Genomic DNA, 16,931 nt, shown 5'->3' on the forward strand with positions numbered 1-16,931 from the left:
GCAAATATGTGTTTTCTTATACAAAAATTAAATATTCTTAACTTCAGATATTGGTGATTCTTACAATTACAAAATTCTCTTAACATAGAAGTGTGTGAAATGAAGATAACTCAATTTTCCACATAAACTCAGCCATACAATGTGGATAAGATTGTTTTGCATTGAAGAGTAATTTTTAATCTGAATTAGTTAGAAAATTTCTTGCCATCTCTCATTTCTTATGAAAATATAGTTTATATTGGTTGAAACAGATTACATTGATTGAAAGCTTAGTAAATAGTGAACCATAGGAACTATTATTACCACATAATTAGTTTGTTTCACTGACCTTCTATTATTACCTGATGAATAAAAACAAATGTGCATTCATTCATTCATTCACTCACTCGTTCAATGAACACCTAGAAGATAAGAGTATTATGTTCCATTTAATTTTTTTCATATTAATATGCCTAAATTTTTTGTTTTTTTACATTACATGAGAACTCATCCAAAAATACTCCTCTGCCTTTCTATCAAATTACTTTGCTGCTGCTGCTGCTGCTCCTAAGTCGCTTCAGTCGTGTCTGACTCTGTGCGACTCCACAGACGGCAGCCCACCAGGCTCCTCTGTCCCTGGGATTCTCCAGGCAAGAGTACCATTGCCTTCTCCGTCAAATGACTTTAAATTTGTCTAATTAATTTCAGCAAATTAAGAGATTCTTAAAATGCTTCTATTACAATATTGGCAATTCAGTTTACATTTCTATATTGGTCACATTTTGCATTGGGGTACCACTCTTTTAAATATAATAATAATCAGACCACTTTAAATACATCACTTTGTAGGTACTGACAATTTGTTTTATTTATCCAGAAGAAGGGCTTTTAGTTCAAGCGAGCTGACACATTTAAGGCCTCTTTCACTCCATTTAATGGTTGCATCTGACTGGAGCAAGAATGATGGCAAAGATCTTGACCTTGAAACACTGGTTGAATTAGAGGATTCAAGTGGATGATAGAAGTTGTAGCTGGGTTGAAGTGAGGGCCAAACAAGGTGGGGATAAATGCTGCAGGGGGCAAGGGCTGAAATGTTATGTGAGATGGGTGGAAGGGAGCAGTGGTGACTAAATGCAGGGGATGACCTGCTAAGAAAGTGGGGTGTGCAGGGATGATGGTTGGGGTCAAAGGTGAAAATGTGAATGGATTAAAACGTGGCTGGGAAAGAGGATGTAGATGAGCTATAGGAAGATGACTGCTATGGGCATTTATGGAAGCAGAAACAATATGCTGCAGGAATGTGTGGTGGATGGTGGTTATAGAAGCCTGCTGGTGACCTGGAACTGTCTGTACAGTGGAGGCCGAAGAAAAAGCGGTGGGCCCTGCAGCAGGCAAAACTCGAAGATGCTTTGATAGGAGCTGTTTCTGCATATGCTGCTGGGCTTGTAGCTGTAGGAGCTTATATTTATCTATTTCATCAGGAGAATATGTTATAGGCTGTTGAATTAATGGAGGAGAGAGAGATTTATGACACACTTCTAAGTCATCTGCTACTTTGTCATGCTTCTGCATAGTTCTGTCATAGTAAGAGTTTATATTCCCCTCTATCTGATTCATTTGCATGCTTCCATCCTGTAAGTCTAGATTCATATCGTTCTCTTTGGTCTCCATTGAATCAGTAATACCACTATATCTGTTAGATGGAAAAGCACCAGGGAAACCATTTGGTACTGGGTCACAGCTTTGAATAGAAGGTTGGACTTCATTAATTAATGATTTTGGTTGTTCTTTTGTTGTTGGGTTCTTTTTCATGTTTGGTGAGTGAGATTCTGCTACTACATGAATTATACCTTTAGAAAAATGATTATCACAATCAGTGCCCACTAAAACAGTCAAATCATTTGTTGGGGAACTTTTGACTTTGTTTTTATCAATAGTTCTTTGCATCGCACTGCCTTTATCCTTTCTTCTTCTGCCTTTGTTTGGTGTTTTTTCAGGCAAAGGCAATGAAGGTCTGTTACAGCCTGGTGGCGTAAATGGAATTACACATTGGATTTGTGAAAGAGTATCTGATTCATTTTTACAGCTGTTTGATGAGATCTCAAACTGAATTGATTGTTCCTGACATTTCTTGGCTTGTACTCTTTCTAAAAGGCTTTTGGCTGTCAGGGAGGTCCTCTCTCCTTCTATAGGGTTCAACTCTGTGGTATCTGAAGGACTTCTTGAACAGTTCCTTAGAAGGTAGCTGATATTCCCAGAGTTACATTGCATGGGTTTTACTTTTCCCAGATCACAAATATGAGGGCTGTCCAAAGACTGTTGATTCATTTTACTTTTATTTAAGTAATACATTTTCTCTCTTGAGTGAGAGCCCAATCTGCTGTGCTGAGGTCCCTGGCAATTAGGTGGATTTTCACTGTTTCCAGCACAAAAAACCTGTGAGCTAAAATCACACTGGGTGATTCTTTTGGATTTTTGCCCTGAAAATTGTTGATTTTTGCCCAGTTTATGTTTTTCTCTGCAATAACCATAAGCATGTTTTGAATATTTTTCATTTTTAATTGATTCCCACAATTTGCAGCTCCTGCCTCTCTCGGTTTCAGACTGTGGGCAGTCACTCTTTGCTAGCTCCTCAGAAAAGCAGAAACAGCTGTGCTTTCGGCGTTTCCGTTTGTGTCTTTCAACTGAGTTATGCTCTCGCTTGCAAAAGTAGAGCAAATTACCTCTATCATGTCCACTGGACCCATAATTGGAATGAGAACTTCTCAAGCTGGATGTACTGACATGGGATGTGTCTGAAGGGCTAGAACATCTATTCAGAGACACCTTTGGAGAACTTATCTTGTAACTTGCTCTTCCACATCCAGAAACCCTGCTGGTCGTACTGATGTAGTTACTATTCAAAATTACACTGAAATCCTTCCCATGGTCACTGTGATCCCTTATTGTGTAAGGACTAGACTTCCAGGTGAACTGATTCACTTCTTCAACATCCAGATGAGGATCACAAGAAATCAGTTTATGTTTTTTCGTCCTAGAGGTGCAAGGAGAAAAAGATAGGCCCTTATTTGCATCATTTAAAATTACCCTTTGACAGCTTTGCCAATGGGCCCTTGAAGGTTCTTGAAGTTCATTACCACCATTTTTATTGTTTCCTACGCAATTCTTTAGAGAGATATCAAGGTAAGCAGGCACTTCAGGATTTTTCATTTCCAAATCGCTTGCACTAAAATTGCGTTCACTCATACTGGGCTCAGAATTGTTGCCACCCAAATTATATTTCCTCTGGAAATTTTCCCAATCTGGATTAGCTATCTTCATCTTTGGTTTCAGAGACCGATTATCTTCTTGGATCAATTTTTGTTGGTCTTTAATTAAACCTGAGACTTGATTCTCCATTGTAGTCTTCATTTCTGACGCCTCTTTCTGCAATTCTGTTTTTAAATCCTCTGGATCACGGCCATCCTTTGTCTTTCGAGAAAGCTTAAAATCAAAATATAATGGGTTGCAGCCATAAGAGATACAGGGCTCTGTTTTTGTAAAGAGAAGAAGTTCTGTTGGCCATTGGAGAGTGGTATGGCCATCCTTGCTTTTTACGTGGAGAAAAGGCAATGCTTTGGCCTTCACATCATGGGGATATGCTTCTCTTATAAAACTTTGTGCATTTCTGCTAACTCTTTCTGTTTTATCTAATGATTTTTCTCTCTTCTGTTTTCTGGAGTTGGGATTCAGATGAACTGAACTGCTTTGTTCGCTTGGCTCTATTGATGGAATCTCACCCAGACATCCAAACACCCTGGCATCACTATGCTTGTAAATGTTTGTTGGGCTAGAGGAAACATTGGCTTGGCATGAGTGACTAATGCGGTTTTCTGAAGTGTTCTTCAATGTATTTCTGGTTTCCTTTGCTCTGCTTGAAGGAGTAAAATCCACATCTGAAAGATGAATGTTAGATTTACTGAATGAAGCATGAATGCCAATCGAATTTTCCAGCATTTCATCAACAAAGTCATTCTTGTCTTGCAAAATTTGAGAGTTTATGGGGAGGGTATTGTGTAAAATACTTTCCAGATGGTTTGATGAGATGTTTATATCTTTTTCCTTAGTGAGATGTGTATCTTCATTTGCAAACCTGCAACACATGCATTTCTCTGCAGTTGATTTTGTCTTATAGATGGGTGACTTGTTACAATCGTAGGTTTCTTCTGTGTTCTCACTGAAAACTGATGCTGAAGATTCTAATTTTAGATGCACTTTTTTGGAAAAAGAAAATGACACTCCCGTCCTTTGATTTGCATTGCTGAGATCTGAGGATGTTTGTGGTACCCTATTTCCAAACAAACGACGTCGGTCTGTTTGCAACTGGTGTCGATTTGCTGTGGTGGACCGCTGCTTATCGGCAATGCTTCTGGAGAGATTTTTTCCTTTAAGGAGAAGAGCATTTTTCATGCATGATACCTTTCTGCCATTCTTAACTGGGAAAATTCCTTGCTGAAGTTGTTTTTCTATAGGTACTTTGGAGGCTTTGTATGCTGGTCCATTTTCAGAAACACTGCAAATAAAACAAATATTTAAATGATTAAGACATCAGATTTGAAATCTTATCTATATATGAACATTCATAGTGTATGATGATGGGTTCTGATACTATTTTTGAACTACATCTATTGCAGTATAACAATTTCACTGCATTTATGTAACTTAGTATCTCTATGTCTTATAGTAGCTATTTCTAAAATGCTTTGCTTAAGTCAGTTTTTTTGAAATTAGCAAAAAGCAATAGCAAGTGAATATCTTATGCTAGTGCTGCTAAAGAAAATAAAGCATTGTATTTACATCACAATATGTCCCCCAGAGACTACTAATTCTTTGGAATATAGATTTAACCTTATTTTGCAAAGAGTTTTCCAGTCAGTGCCTTCACCTAAATAGGAAAAAAAATGGAACTGAAAGTCACTCACAAAGCATAAACATATCTCTTTTATTCACTTTTTTAGTTTAAAGTTCAGTTCAGTTCAGTTCATTTGCTCAGTCATGTTCGACTCTTTGCGACCCCATGGATTGCAACAGGCCAGGCTTCCCTGTTCATCACCAACTCCCAGAGCTTCTCAAACTCATGTTCATTGAGTTGGTGATGCCAAGTTCAAGCACTATATAATTTTTGTTTCCTCAGTCTTAAAACCCCTTCATGTTTGTTTTCTTACAAAACAGGGTGATTAGTTCTGTCTTTATGACTTGTCACTAATTTGATCAATTCTAAGAAAGTAACACACATTTTTACATGCCACCTCAATGTCTTCAATTAGTCTAAAACCCTTTTTTTAGCTTCTTACTCATCATAATATTTTCCTTGTATCTTTTTTGCATATATATGTTTTATCTTTTGACAGATTTTTAAAGATTATTCTTTTGAGCTTGACTAGCAATTCAATCAGAAACTGGAAAGGGTGATACATAAAATAGATGAAACTCTTTAGATTAAAATTTTCTCTAATGTTCTGTGAAACATCTACTACAAAACAAATCTTATTGCAGGGGAAACAATACAAATTGCATAATTGTGAGCTGGCTTTGTTTTCCTTTTTCTTGCTTTGAGCTGACTTGCTTTCAGCTGCTTTGCTTGTTGGTTTTGAGCTGGCTTTCTTTTCCTTTTTTATTTCCCTCCACATTTTTGGACATGCTTTGTTGGCTTTTTCCTATTTTAGATTTTTACTTCATTTTTATACAGTCATTTATCGCATGCGCAAATAGTACTAAAATAACAGATATCTTTTTCACATGTAGCATAACTTCTAATGGGGAGGAGTCCTTTCCTAGCCTTTGTTCTGACAAATTCTTTCTTATTGTTTTTACTTAACTATTTGATCAACTGCCATAGAACTCTGGTGTCCTGATATTCTTTGTGTTCACCAAATTTCATTGCTTTCCTTCACTGTCTTTATATGTTTAATATTACAGAAACATATTTAATTAGCCTACTTTTATTCATATTGAAACAAATCCACTTATGTATTTGCATGATTTTATAAACTTTCCTTTCTCTGTATACATAATATATTTTTATACTGATTCCAAACAATGAACTATGTATTATACATAATTTACATATATATATTTTTTTATATATACATCGGAGAAGGCAATGGCACCCCACTCCAGTACTCTTGCCTGGAAAATCCCATGGATGGAAGAGCCTGGTAGGCTGCAGTCCATGGGGCCGCTAGGAGTCGGACACGACTGAGTGACTTCACTTTCACTTTTCACTTTCATGCATTGGAGAAGGAAATGGCAACCCACTCCAGTGTTCTTGCCTGGAGAATCCCAGGGACGGGGGAGCCTGATGGGCTGCTATCTCTGGGGTCACACAGAGTCGGACACGAATGAAGCAACTTAGCAACAGCAGCATACATATACATATATGTGGGGCTTCCCTGATAGCTCAGTTGGTAAAGAATCCACCTGCAATGCAGGATACCCCAGTTTGATTCCTAGGTTGGGAAGATTTGCTGGAGAAGGGCTAGGCTACCCACTCTAGTATTCTTGGGCTTCCCTGGTGGCTCAGCTGGTAAAGAATCTGCCTGCAATGCAGGAGACTTGGGTTTGATCCCTGGGTTGGGAAGATCCCCTGGAGAAGGGAAAGGTTAGCCACTCCAGCATTCTGTCTGGAAAATTCCATGGGCTACAGTCCACGGGGTCACAAAGAGTTGGACACGACTGAGCAACTTTCACTTTCACACTCACACATACATATCAGTTCAGTTCAGTCGCTCAGTCGTGTCCGACTCTTTGAGACTCCAGGAATCCCAGCACGCCAGGCCTCCCTGTCCATCACCAACTCCCGGAGTTCACCCAAACTCATGTCCATCGAGTTGGTGATGTCATCCAGCCATCTCATCCTCCGTCGTCCCCTTCTCCTCCTGCCCCCAATCCCTCCCAGCATCCGAGTCTTTTCCAATGAGTCAACTCTTCACATGAGGTGGCCAAAGTATTGGAGTTTCAGCTTTAGCATCAGTCCTTCCAATGAACACCCAGGACTGATCTCCTTTAGGATGGACTGGTTGGATCTCCTTGCAACACCACACTTCAAAAGTATCAATTCTTCAGCACTCAGATTTCTTCACAGTCCAACTCTCACATCCATACATGACCAATGGAAAAACCATAGTCTTGACTAGACGGACCTTTGCTGGTAAAGTAATGTCTCTGCTTTTGAATATGCTATCTAGGTTGGTCATAACTTTCCTTCCAAGGAGTAAGCGTCTTTTAATTTCATGGCTGCAGTCACCATCTGCAGTGATTTTGGAGCCCAGAAAAATAAAGTCTGACACTGTTTCCCCATCTATTTGCCATGAAGTGATGGGACCAGATGCCATGATCTTCGTTTTCTGAATGTTGAGCTTTAAGCCAACTTTTTCACTCTCCACTTTCACTTTCATCAAGAGGGTCTTTAGTTCCTCTTCATTTTCTGCCATAAGGGTGGTGTCATCTGCATATCTGAGGTTATTGATATTTATCCTGGCAATCTTGATTCCAGCTTGTGTTCTTCCAGCCCAGCGTTTCTCATGATGTACTCTACATATAAGTTAAATAAGCAGGGTGACAATATACAGCCTTGACGTACACCTTTTCCTATTTGGAACCAGTCTATTGTTCCATGTCCAGTTCTAACTGTTGCTTCTGACCTGCATACAGATTTCTCAAGAGGAAGGTCAGGTGGTCTGGTATTCCCATCTCTTATAGAATTTTCCACAGTTTATTGTAATCCACACAGTCAAAGGCTTTGGCATAGTCAATAAAGCAGAAATAGATGTTTTTCTGGAACTCTCTTGCTTTTTTCCATGATCCAGCGGGTGTTGGCAATTTGATCTCTGGTTCCTCTGCCTTTTCTAAAACCAGCTTGAACACTGGAAGTTCATGGTTCATGTATTGCTGAAGCCTGGCTTGGAGAATTTTGAGCATTACTTTACTAGAGTGTGAGATGAGTACAATTATTCGGTAGTTTGAGCATTCTTTGGCATTGTCTTTCTTTGGGATTGGAATGAAAACTGACCTTTTCCAGTCCTGTGGCCACTGCTGAGTTTTCCAAATTTGCTGGCATGTTGAGTGCAGCACTTTCACAGCATCATCTTTCAGGATTTGAAATAGCTCTACTGGAATTCCCACCTCCACTAGCTTTGTTTGTAGTGATGCTTTCTAAGGCCCACTTGACTTCACATTCCAGGATGTCTGGCTCTAGGTGAGTGATCACACCATCGTGATTATCTGGGTCATGAAGCTCTTTTTTGTACAGTTCGTCTGTGTATTCTTTCCACCTCTTTTTAATATCTCTGCTTCTGTTAGATCCATACCATTTCTGTCCTTTATCGAGCCCATCTTTGCATGAAATGTTCCCTTGGTATCTCTAATTTTCTTGAAGAGATCTCTATTCTTTCCCATTCTTTTGTTTTATGTATATGTATTTTGGTATACTTAATACATACAAATAATTATGTGTATATCTCACTTTACCAAGCTATAGTTACAAACTGATTTCTTTTGGTTAATTTTTGCCAGCATATCTGGGAACTTTCAATTCAACTTCTTCAGCTTAGATACATTTTCTTCTCTGATTTATCTGATTATTGCCCTTCCCTGTCCTAGTATCTTATCCTAGAATTTATACATTAAATTTATTTGCTCTCATGATATGCTTGGGTCTTATTACTTATATTAATACTCTAGTTGTTTTAGTCTCTTGTTCAGAAAAAGAATTTGTTTTTAATTTCTATTTTATGGATTCAATATTTTTCAATGTCCAATCTGTTGTTTATTATATCCATATGGATTTTGTTTTACAAACAATAAATTTAGTCACCAGTTAATAATTTCAGATGGCTCTTTTTCCATGAATTAATAATGCCTGAAACTTGAGAGTTGTATTCTTGAATATTGTAGAAAACTAAATTTGGAAAAATTTTAAAGTGTCTGCTCCTTACTCCTTTAAAGTGTAACTATTTCATAATGAAAACTTTTCTCTTATTCATCACATTGATCTCCTTTCTTGAATTATTCCATTATGATCTAGATACTGAACTATTTTTTATATTCTCTTTTTCCTTAATAATGGTTTTGCTTATTATTCTGGCACTGTTTTGTGCATTTTCTTTCTTTACTTTATGTTAGTCTAAATATTCTTTTCTATATTGCTGTTTCAGTTCACCATTTATCTTTCTAATATGGGTAAAAGCTTATTCCTTTTGTAGTATTCCAAATATGTTTAAACTTCTTTGCTCTTATATGTTACATTCTGCTCTTCTTGTCCTTATTCTGTTCTCACTTTACAATTCAATATACATTTATGATTATATTTTCACAATGTTAACATGTCATCCTTACTATTCATATCTATATCTTATATTTATGCTTTAAACTTATCTCATTGTTTTATAAAATTTAATTTCCTATACCTTAAATCTAATTTATTTTTATTACTTTTGAAGACTCTAGTTTTCTATCTCTGTGATATTTTAAACTTAATTATTTTAATTCAAGTTTATGCCTTGTGACATAATTAAAAGCTTAATCTTTGCTGTCATCCTCCCATTTACAATTTCACTCTCTCCTCTAGAATAATTTTTAGTTTATTTCTGTATTTTTACCTAATTATTTTTATTTATAATTTTGAAATGACATTAGTTACCCTTTAGTTCTTATTAATGGATTGTCCATTTCACTTGGTAACTCAACACATGCATAATTTAATTCTCTCCTGGGCAAAAAGTACACTTTTCAAATAGGAAGCAAAGCATATCAAAATAACATGATATCTTAAGGTGATGTAATTTCCTAATGTTCCACATTATCCAGCTCTTATATAAAGAATGTCATACTCTCAGAAGCATGGTCACAACTTTTAAAACTTGAAAAAAAAATCCATATCAAGATGCATTAGACTTATACATAGTAGAAATTTATGAACAGAGTGAATCTCCTTCCTCTCCCAATAAGAGAATTAGTTTTACTGAAGAATCATGTTGTGTTGATCTACCGAAGAGGTCGCTAAGGTTGACTGCCCTTTATAAGATTCATTAACAATTTTCTGCCATCATTTCTTTTAATTAATCTTATTCAAATATTCTTACTACCTGTAAATTCACCTCTCATCTCCATAGGGTCATGGAAGAATTCTATTATCTATGTCATCTTACTCAGAAGCCCTCATTATGAGAACAAAGGACAAAGAAGGGTTATCCGAGGAGAAGTAACACAGATGACTTTTTTCCCTTGTCAATTCCGTTGCCAAAATGAAAATATTTAATAATGCTATGAACAGACCTCCCTTAGAGCAAGCGGCTACTAATCTGAGAGAACAATTGTCTGGAGGGCAGATGGTGGGTAATAGAAAAAAAAAAAAAGAAGTAATTTTCCTAGTTCCAAGTTCTGGAAATTAGGAACAAGTATCTGGGAAGTTGAATACCTATCATTTCCTAACAATATGATCAGGTTGGGACCCAGAGAGCCTAACTACTCTATGGAAGAAAATGCCTAGTTTTGTTTTCATTTAGTTATTAAGATTTCCAAAGGCAGATCAACCCCAATAGAGTTTATCACTTATTTTAATTTTCAAGACACTTCCTAGATAACTCTGTATACTTAGAACTTTTAAATAAAAGCATCATCACCATCATTGTCCTCACCATCAAGGCTCCTCTGATCCTTTGTCTACCTCTTCCAAAAGAAAATAAGGAATTAGTAAGGAGAAATGTAGAAATGTGACAACTTTCATAATAACAAAGGAATCAAAATTCTGTATATTAAGACTACTAGGATTTCTTTTTTGTTGTGTGACTTTAAAGAACCTACCTAAAGGGTCTGTCTACAGAGAGATTTGCCCTGCTTTTATAATTTGACTTTTTGTACTTCATAATTAATCACTCAGGAATTAACACATTCCCTCAATTATCTCCTGAATACGATCCTAATGACCATTAGACCTTTCCTTCTAAGCCCTGCTTTGACAAGATATACTGTCTGATATCTTATTGGCAATGTGTTTGATCTCTATTGTGTTGACAAGTAATAAGTTCAGCACCAGTTATGTGTCCTGTTTCTGTGATCGCATGTGCCCTAAAATCATGCATTTTTGTATTAACCTCACCTCTAGACACATGGTCTTCTAACCTTTATTATTTTTTTTCTTTATACTAAATTTCTCACTTATTTTTTCATATTACCTTTTTATATCTTTATAAGCAAATTAAAATATTCTAGTGACAAAAATACTTGAGAACTTGCAAGGTGAATGCTAACTGAAACAATTCAAAGTTGATCTTAAAAAATATTTTCTTAAAGTAAATATGAAATCTAATATTTTATGCTACTATAATTGAGTCATTCACTCCCAAGCTTACTGTATATTGTTTCTCATTTAAACAATAGGAGTTTAAATTTTGGCACAGAACTACAAATGTCACAATTCACCAGCTTGCTGTCAGCTACATTAATTAGCTACATTAGTGTTCTACATTATGATTCATATGAACACAAATCACAATCTGCAAATGTAATTGAGCTCCAGGTAACAATCTTCTTACTACAAAACATTCAGGAGTTCTGAGCTCATGTAAAACTGCTATTTTTCAGCTACAAGAATGTATCAGTGTAATACTTGTTACAATTATCAATTTAAATGGCACCATGTGGTAAATTTAACTGCATTAATTACATCTTGTTTGTCATACAGAGGATAGTGCCATTTATTCTAGTTTCAGGTGTGTACAGAGGAATGTACAGATTTATTTCCTCTCCCAGAATATGCATTGTTACTTATGATTTTTTAAAAATTAACGTTATAAGACAAAATAACTGTGAAGCACCATAGAGATACATAAGATACATATAAATCACCTGGATACAATAAATGCCTGTATATTAGAATCATTCTTGGGTCATTTCGTTAAAGAACACATTAACAATATTAGACAAGAAAAAACTCAGATGTCAAACTCATTAATTTATAATGCTTTAGCTATTAGGAATATGTACCTTCAGATGTATCTTTGATTAATTATATTTGTTTACAATGTTTAGAGAACCAAAAAAATATATCATTGAAATTTCCTGAGAAACTGAAGAGGGTTTTGAACAACCTGCTGCTGCTGCTACGTCACTTCAGTCGTGTCCGACTCTGTGCAACCCCATAGATGGCAGCCCACCAGGCTCCTCCGTCCCTGGGATTCTCCAGGCAAGAACAACCTGAGGCACCTTGAATTCTTACCATTCAGACTGTTGCCTTAACTCAGCCAGCTGATGAAGTCGCTTAAGTGCTTTTTCTTGTTTCTTTTCATCTTTCCATGACTTGGAAGCTACATTTCGAGCAAATTCACGTTGCTTTAATTCTTTCAGTCTCTGTGGACAAAGAAGCAAAACAGAAAGGACGCTATGAATAAGTAATATATCTTTTTTCCATCCAAAAGCTTCATTATTAAACTCGGTCCAGGATACAGAGGTGACTTTCTGGATAGGGAAGCACCTTTTCCATCAATTCTCTTCTCTGCTCCAAGATCAATTAAGTTGTCAACTGGGATATTTATCAAAGCTTGTCACAATCACTACAGAATTGTACTGCAAAGCTGGACCCCAGTCTTTACCAGGACCACCCTGGGTATGTAATTGCAATCATCTCTGTGCCTGTGAAAACATAAATGGAGGATACTGTGCAGTATATGAATGGGTATAAAGGGAGAGAAAGTTACGCAATGCACTTTCCTCCATGCAATGTCACCAGCTCTCTGGCTTATAAAACATAAATACTCTTATTCCTGAAAATTGACATAATGAAATACACTGGGTAAAATGAGTTTATTTCAGTAAAGAAATATGTTATTGTGTAAGATTTAGTTCAAAGCTCTAAATGCAATTCTTAATTCATTTTTTTCTCTCATGGAGATATTTATCCAATTCTGATTTCTTTTTTTTTTGTCATAAATATATCATTTTATTTCTCACTATGTTCTTTTTTTTAAATTTAAATTTATTTATTTTAATTGGAGGATAATTACTTTACAATATTGTATTGGTTTTGCCATACATCAACATGAATCCACCATGGGTGTACACGTGTTCCCCATCCTGAACACCCCTCCCATCTCCCTCCCTGTACCATCCCTCTGGGTCATCCCAGTGCACCAGCCCTGAGCATCCTGTATCCTGCATCCTGCATAGAACCTGGACTGGCGATTCATTTCTTATATGATATTATACATGTTTCAATGCCATTCTCCCAAATCATCCCACCCTCTCCCTCTCCCACAGAGTCCAAAAGACTGTTCTATACATCTGTGTCTCTTTTGCTATATCGCATACAGGGTTATCGTTACCGTTTTACTAAATTCCATATATATGCGTTAGTGTACTGTACTGGTGTTTTTCTTTCTGGCTTACTTCACTCTGTATAATAGGCTCCAGTTTCATCCACCTCATTAGAACTGATTCAAATGTATTCTTTTTAATGGCTGAGTAATACTCCCTTGTGTATATGTACCACAGCTTTCTTATCCATTCATCTGCTGATGGGCATCTAGGTTGCTTCCATGTCCTGGCTATTACAAACAGCACTGCGACGAACATTGGGGTACATGTGTCTCTTTCCCTTCTGGTTTCCTCGGTGTGTATGCCCAGCAGTGGGACTGCTGGGTCATAAGGCAGTTCTATGTCCAGTTTTTTAAGGAATCTCCACACTGTTCTCCATAGTGGCTGTGCTAGTTTGCATTCCCACCAACAGTGTAAGAGGGTTCCCTTTTCTCCACACGCTTTCAGTATTTATTGCTTGTAGACTTTTGGATAGCAGCCATTCTGACTGGCATGAAATGGTACCTCATTGTGGTTTTGATTTGCATTTCTATATTGTAACCAGGAGGATAAGAATGGGTCAGGGATTTAAATTCAGGATAGAGGTTTGGCCTACAACTTCTTTTAATTAATCTTGTCTCTAAAACAATTGGCTTATGTGAAGACTGGATGCTACTCATTACCTGTTTGGATCACTACTTCAGAATATGCCATTGTGCTTAGCCGCTCAGTTGTGTCCAACTCTTTGCAACCCCATGGACTATATCCTGCTAGGCTCCTCTGTCCATGGGGATTCTCCAGGCAAGAATACTGCAGTGGGTTGACATGCCCTCCTCCAGGGGATCTTCCCAACCCAGGGATTGAACCCAGATCTCCCACACTGCAGGCAGATTCTTTTACCACATGAGCCACCAGGAAAGCCTAATGATAATGAACAAATTGAGATACAGACACAATCAAATGAGCATCTTGAAGTTTGGGGCTTAATCCTGATTTAAGAGTATATTTGAAGAGTAGTCCTCTTAACCCATATAAAATGATTTTAAACCACCTGAAATCTGTGTCATTTAATCTGCTTTTATTTGCCAAATCAAGTATAAGAAGACATTTTCCAGGAAAGGCAAAATAGGCAATTACATTGTGGTAGACTATTTCTCACCTATAGAATAAGGGCCAAGACCTTTAATGATCATTAGTTTCCTTTTTGAAAGGGAACATGCTCAGAGGAGATTGTAGTCAAATCACTGTTCCCAGGCTAAGTATTTAAGGAGGGAAACAGAATACTCTTCCAAAGAAAATATTCTGAGCAGAAAGAGCAAGAGTTCCACAAAACTAGAAACAACCACAGAGAGAAAAGTAGAGTTAACCTAAATTTGGTTTTTGACAAATGTTTCAAGGCCTTTTAAAAAGCAAGAGACTTCAAAAAATAAAAGTATGGCCCATGTATTATCAGAAAAAAAAAAAAAAGGATCAACAATTCTCTAGAGCTGATAACTCTCTAGAGCTGCACGACCTAAACCTTAAAGGCTAGCCTTGGTCAGAAGACTGCTGCTAAGTCGCTTCAGTCGTGTCCGACTCTGTGCGACCCCATAGACAGCAGCCCACCAGGCTCCCCCGTCCCTGGGATTCTCCAGGCAAGAACACTGGAGTGGGTTGCCATTTCCTTCTCCAGTGCATGAACGTGAAAAGTGAAAGTGAAGTTACTCAGCAGTGTCCAACTCTGTGCGACCCCATGGACTGTAGCCCACCAGGCTCCTCCATCCATGGGATTTTCCAGGCAAGAGTACTGGAGTGGGGTGCCATTGCCTTCTCCGTCAGAAGACTGAGAGGCTTATAAAAAAACCCATTTCTACTTACCCTCCTACTTTCACCTCCTCAGCCCCCATATGCATAATTATCTAGTTACTGGGTTAAATTATCTTATGAGCAAAGACATTTTGGAAATTGTCCAATATAAGAGACCACAGAGAATGCAGTTCAACTGAGTGAAAGACAGACCATGGCTACTTTGATAAAGAGGAGAGGGATTTATTTTATTTTTTACTCTTAATTACTACTGAACATAAAATACTCTATGATATATTTATTTAATATTTGAGATTCAGTTCAGTTCAGTTCAGTTCAGTCACTCAGTTGTGTCCGACTCTTTCAACCCCATGAATCGCAGCATGCCAGTCCTCCCTGTCCATCACCATCTCCTGGAGTTCAAACTCATGTCCATTGAGTCGGTGATGCCATCCAGCCATCTCATCCTCTGTTGTCCCCTTTTCCTCCTGCCTCCAATCCCTCCCAGCATCAGAGTCTTTTCCAATGAGTCAACTCCTTGCCTGAGGTGGCCAAAGTACTGGAGTTTCAGCTTTAGCATCATTCCTTCCAAGGAACACCCAGGGCTGATCTCCTTTAGAATGGACTGGTTGGATCTCCTTGCAGTCCAAGGGACTCTCAAGAGTCGTCTTCAACACCACAGTTCAAAAGTTCTTCAGTGCTCAGCTTTCTTCAAAGTCCAAATCTCACATCCATACATGATCACTGGAAAACCATAGCCTTGACTAGACGGACCTTTGTTGGCAAAGTAATGTCTCTGCTTTTCAATATACTGTCTAGGTTGGTCATATTACTAGGATATAAAACCTGAATAGCCTACAAGAGGAAACCTGTTCTCATTTACTCACAATATCTGATGAATCTCATTATTCAAATCTTGTTTGAAATTTCCAGGTATACCTGGTTCTTTCAATAGCCTTTCAGATTCCAATATTGTACTCCTATTTCCGAGTTACAGAGATGATTGAGAATTTTGTCTCATTCATCCTACAACAAATACTGTTAATTTCTACTATGTACTGCAGATATAGAAATGCACAAATCAACTATCTTTCCCTCAAGGGAGACAAACAAGTGAACAGATATTTTTATAATATGGTATTGAGTTTCTTAAGAGTGGACAAGTTGCTTTAGAAGTATACAGGAAAAGTTAAGATAGACTGGGAGGTGGGGATGGAGAACTGCTGTGTTGAGGAAATCAGCAAAGCTAAAATATTTTTAAGGAACACAGAAAACTAGAAAATGACCTGAAGTCACAGTCTTGTCTTGGCCAAAGCAGAGTGCTCAAGACTATACAAGTAAATCCCTTCAGAGATCTGCAGAGGGGGCCCTTCAAAGTTCAGCACTCATTAGCACTACATGTGTATGAGAAAACTATTCCAGGTCAAGAAAATAACCAACTGAAATAACTAAAGGAAACAATGCCTAGCATTCATATAGAACCAGAAATAGTGCCTGTTGTTGCCAACAAAATTGGAAAAGCTCTTGGGACAATGAGTAGAGAATTCAGGGAATCTTGCTTCAGCAGAGGATAATTAGCCACATATTGAGCACTACATTACATCTGCCTAAGAAATGATTTTTATCATTTTATCAAAGCTAAAAGTATAAATCTGATTCCAAGCAACTAACTGCATTTCAGAACCAATCTCAAGAATATTTATAAAAATATAAACTTTCACAAACAAGGAAAACTAAATGACATCTAATCAAAGATTTTTAGGCATGCAAAGAAGTGAGAAAACACATCAAAAAATGAGGAAGTCAACCAATCAAAACCAATACAGAACCAACACAGA

At 37.3% G+C, this 16,931-nt stretch overlaps 1 protein-coding gene across 1 annotated transcript in view; it reads right to left on the bottom strand.

The window, feature by feature from the left end:
* Positions 1–595: 595 nt before the first annotated feature.
* The window catches only part of ZNF804B (zinc finger protein 804B), a 103,876-nt gene continuing 87,540 nt past the window's right edge, over positions 596–16,931 (bottom strand). The window contains exons 3-4 of the mRNA XM_027538435.1: positions 12,236–12,366; positions 596–4,531 (exon numbers count right to left, since the gene is read on the bottom strand). Of these exons, the coding sequence (XP_027394236.1) occupies positions 868–4,531; positions 12,236–12,366 (3,795 nt within the window). The 3' untranslated portion in view covers positions 596–867. The remainder of the gene's footprint in view (positions 4,532–12,235; positions 12,367–16,931) is intronic.

The sequence above is a fragment of the Bos indicus x Bos taurus genome, chromosome 4 (genome assembly GCF_003369695.1).
Source record: "Bos indicus x Bos taurus breed Angus x Brahman F1 hybrid chromosome 4, Bos_hybrid_MaternalHap_v2.0, whole genome shotgun sequence".
Taxonomy (NCBI): domain Eukaryota; kingdom Metazoa; phylum Chordata; class Mammalia; order Artiodactyla; family Bovidae; genus Bos; species Bos indicus x Bos taurus.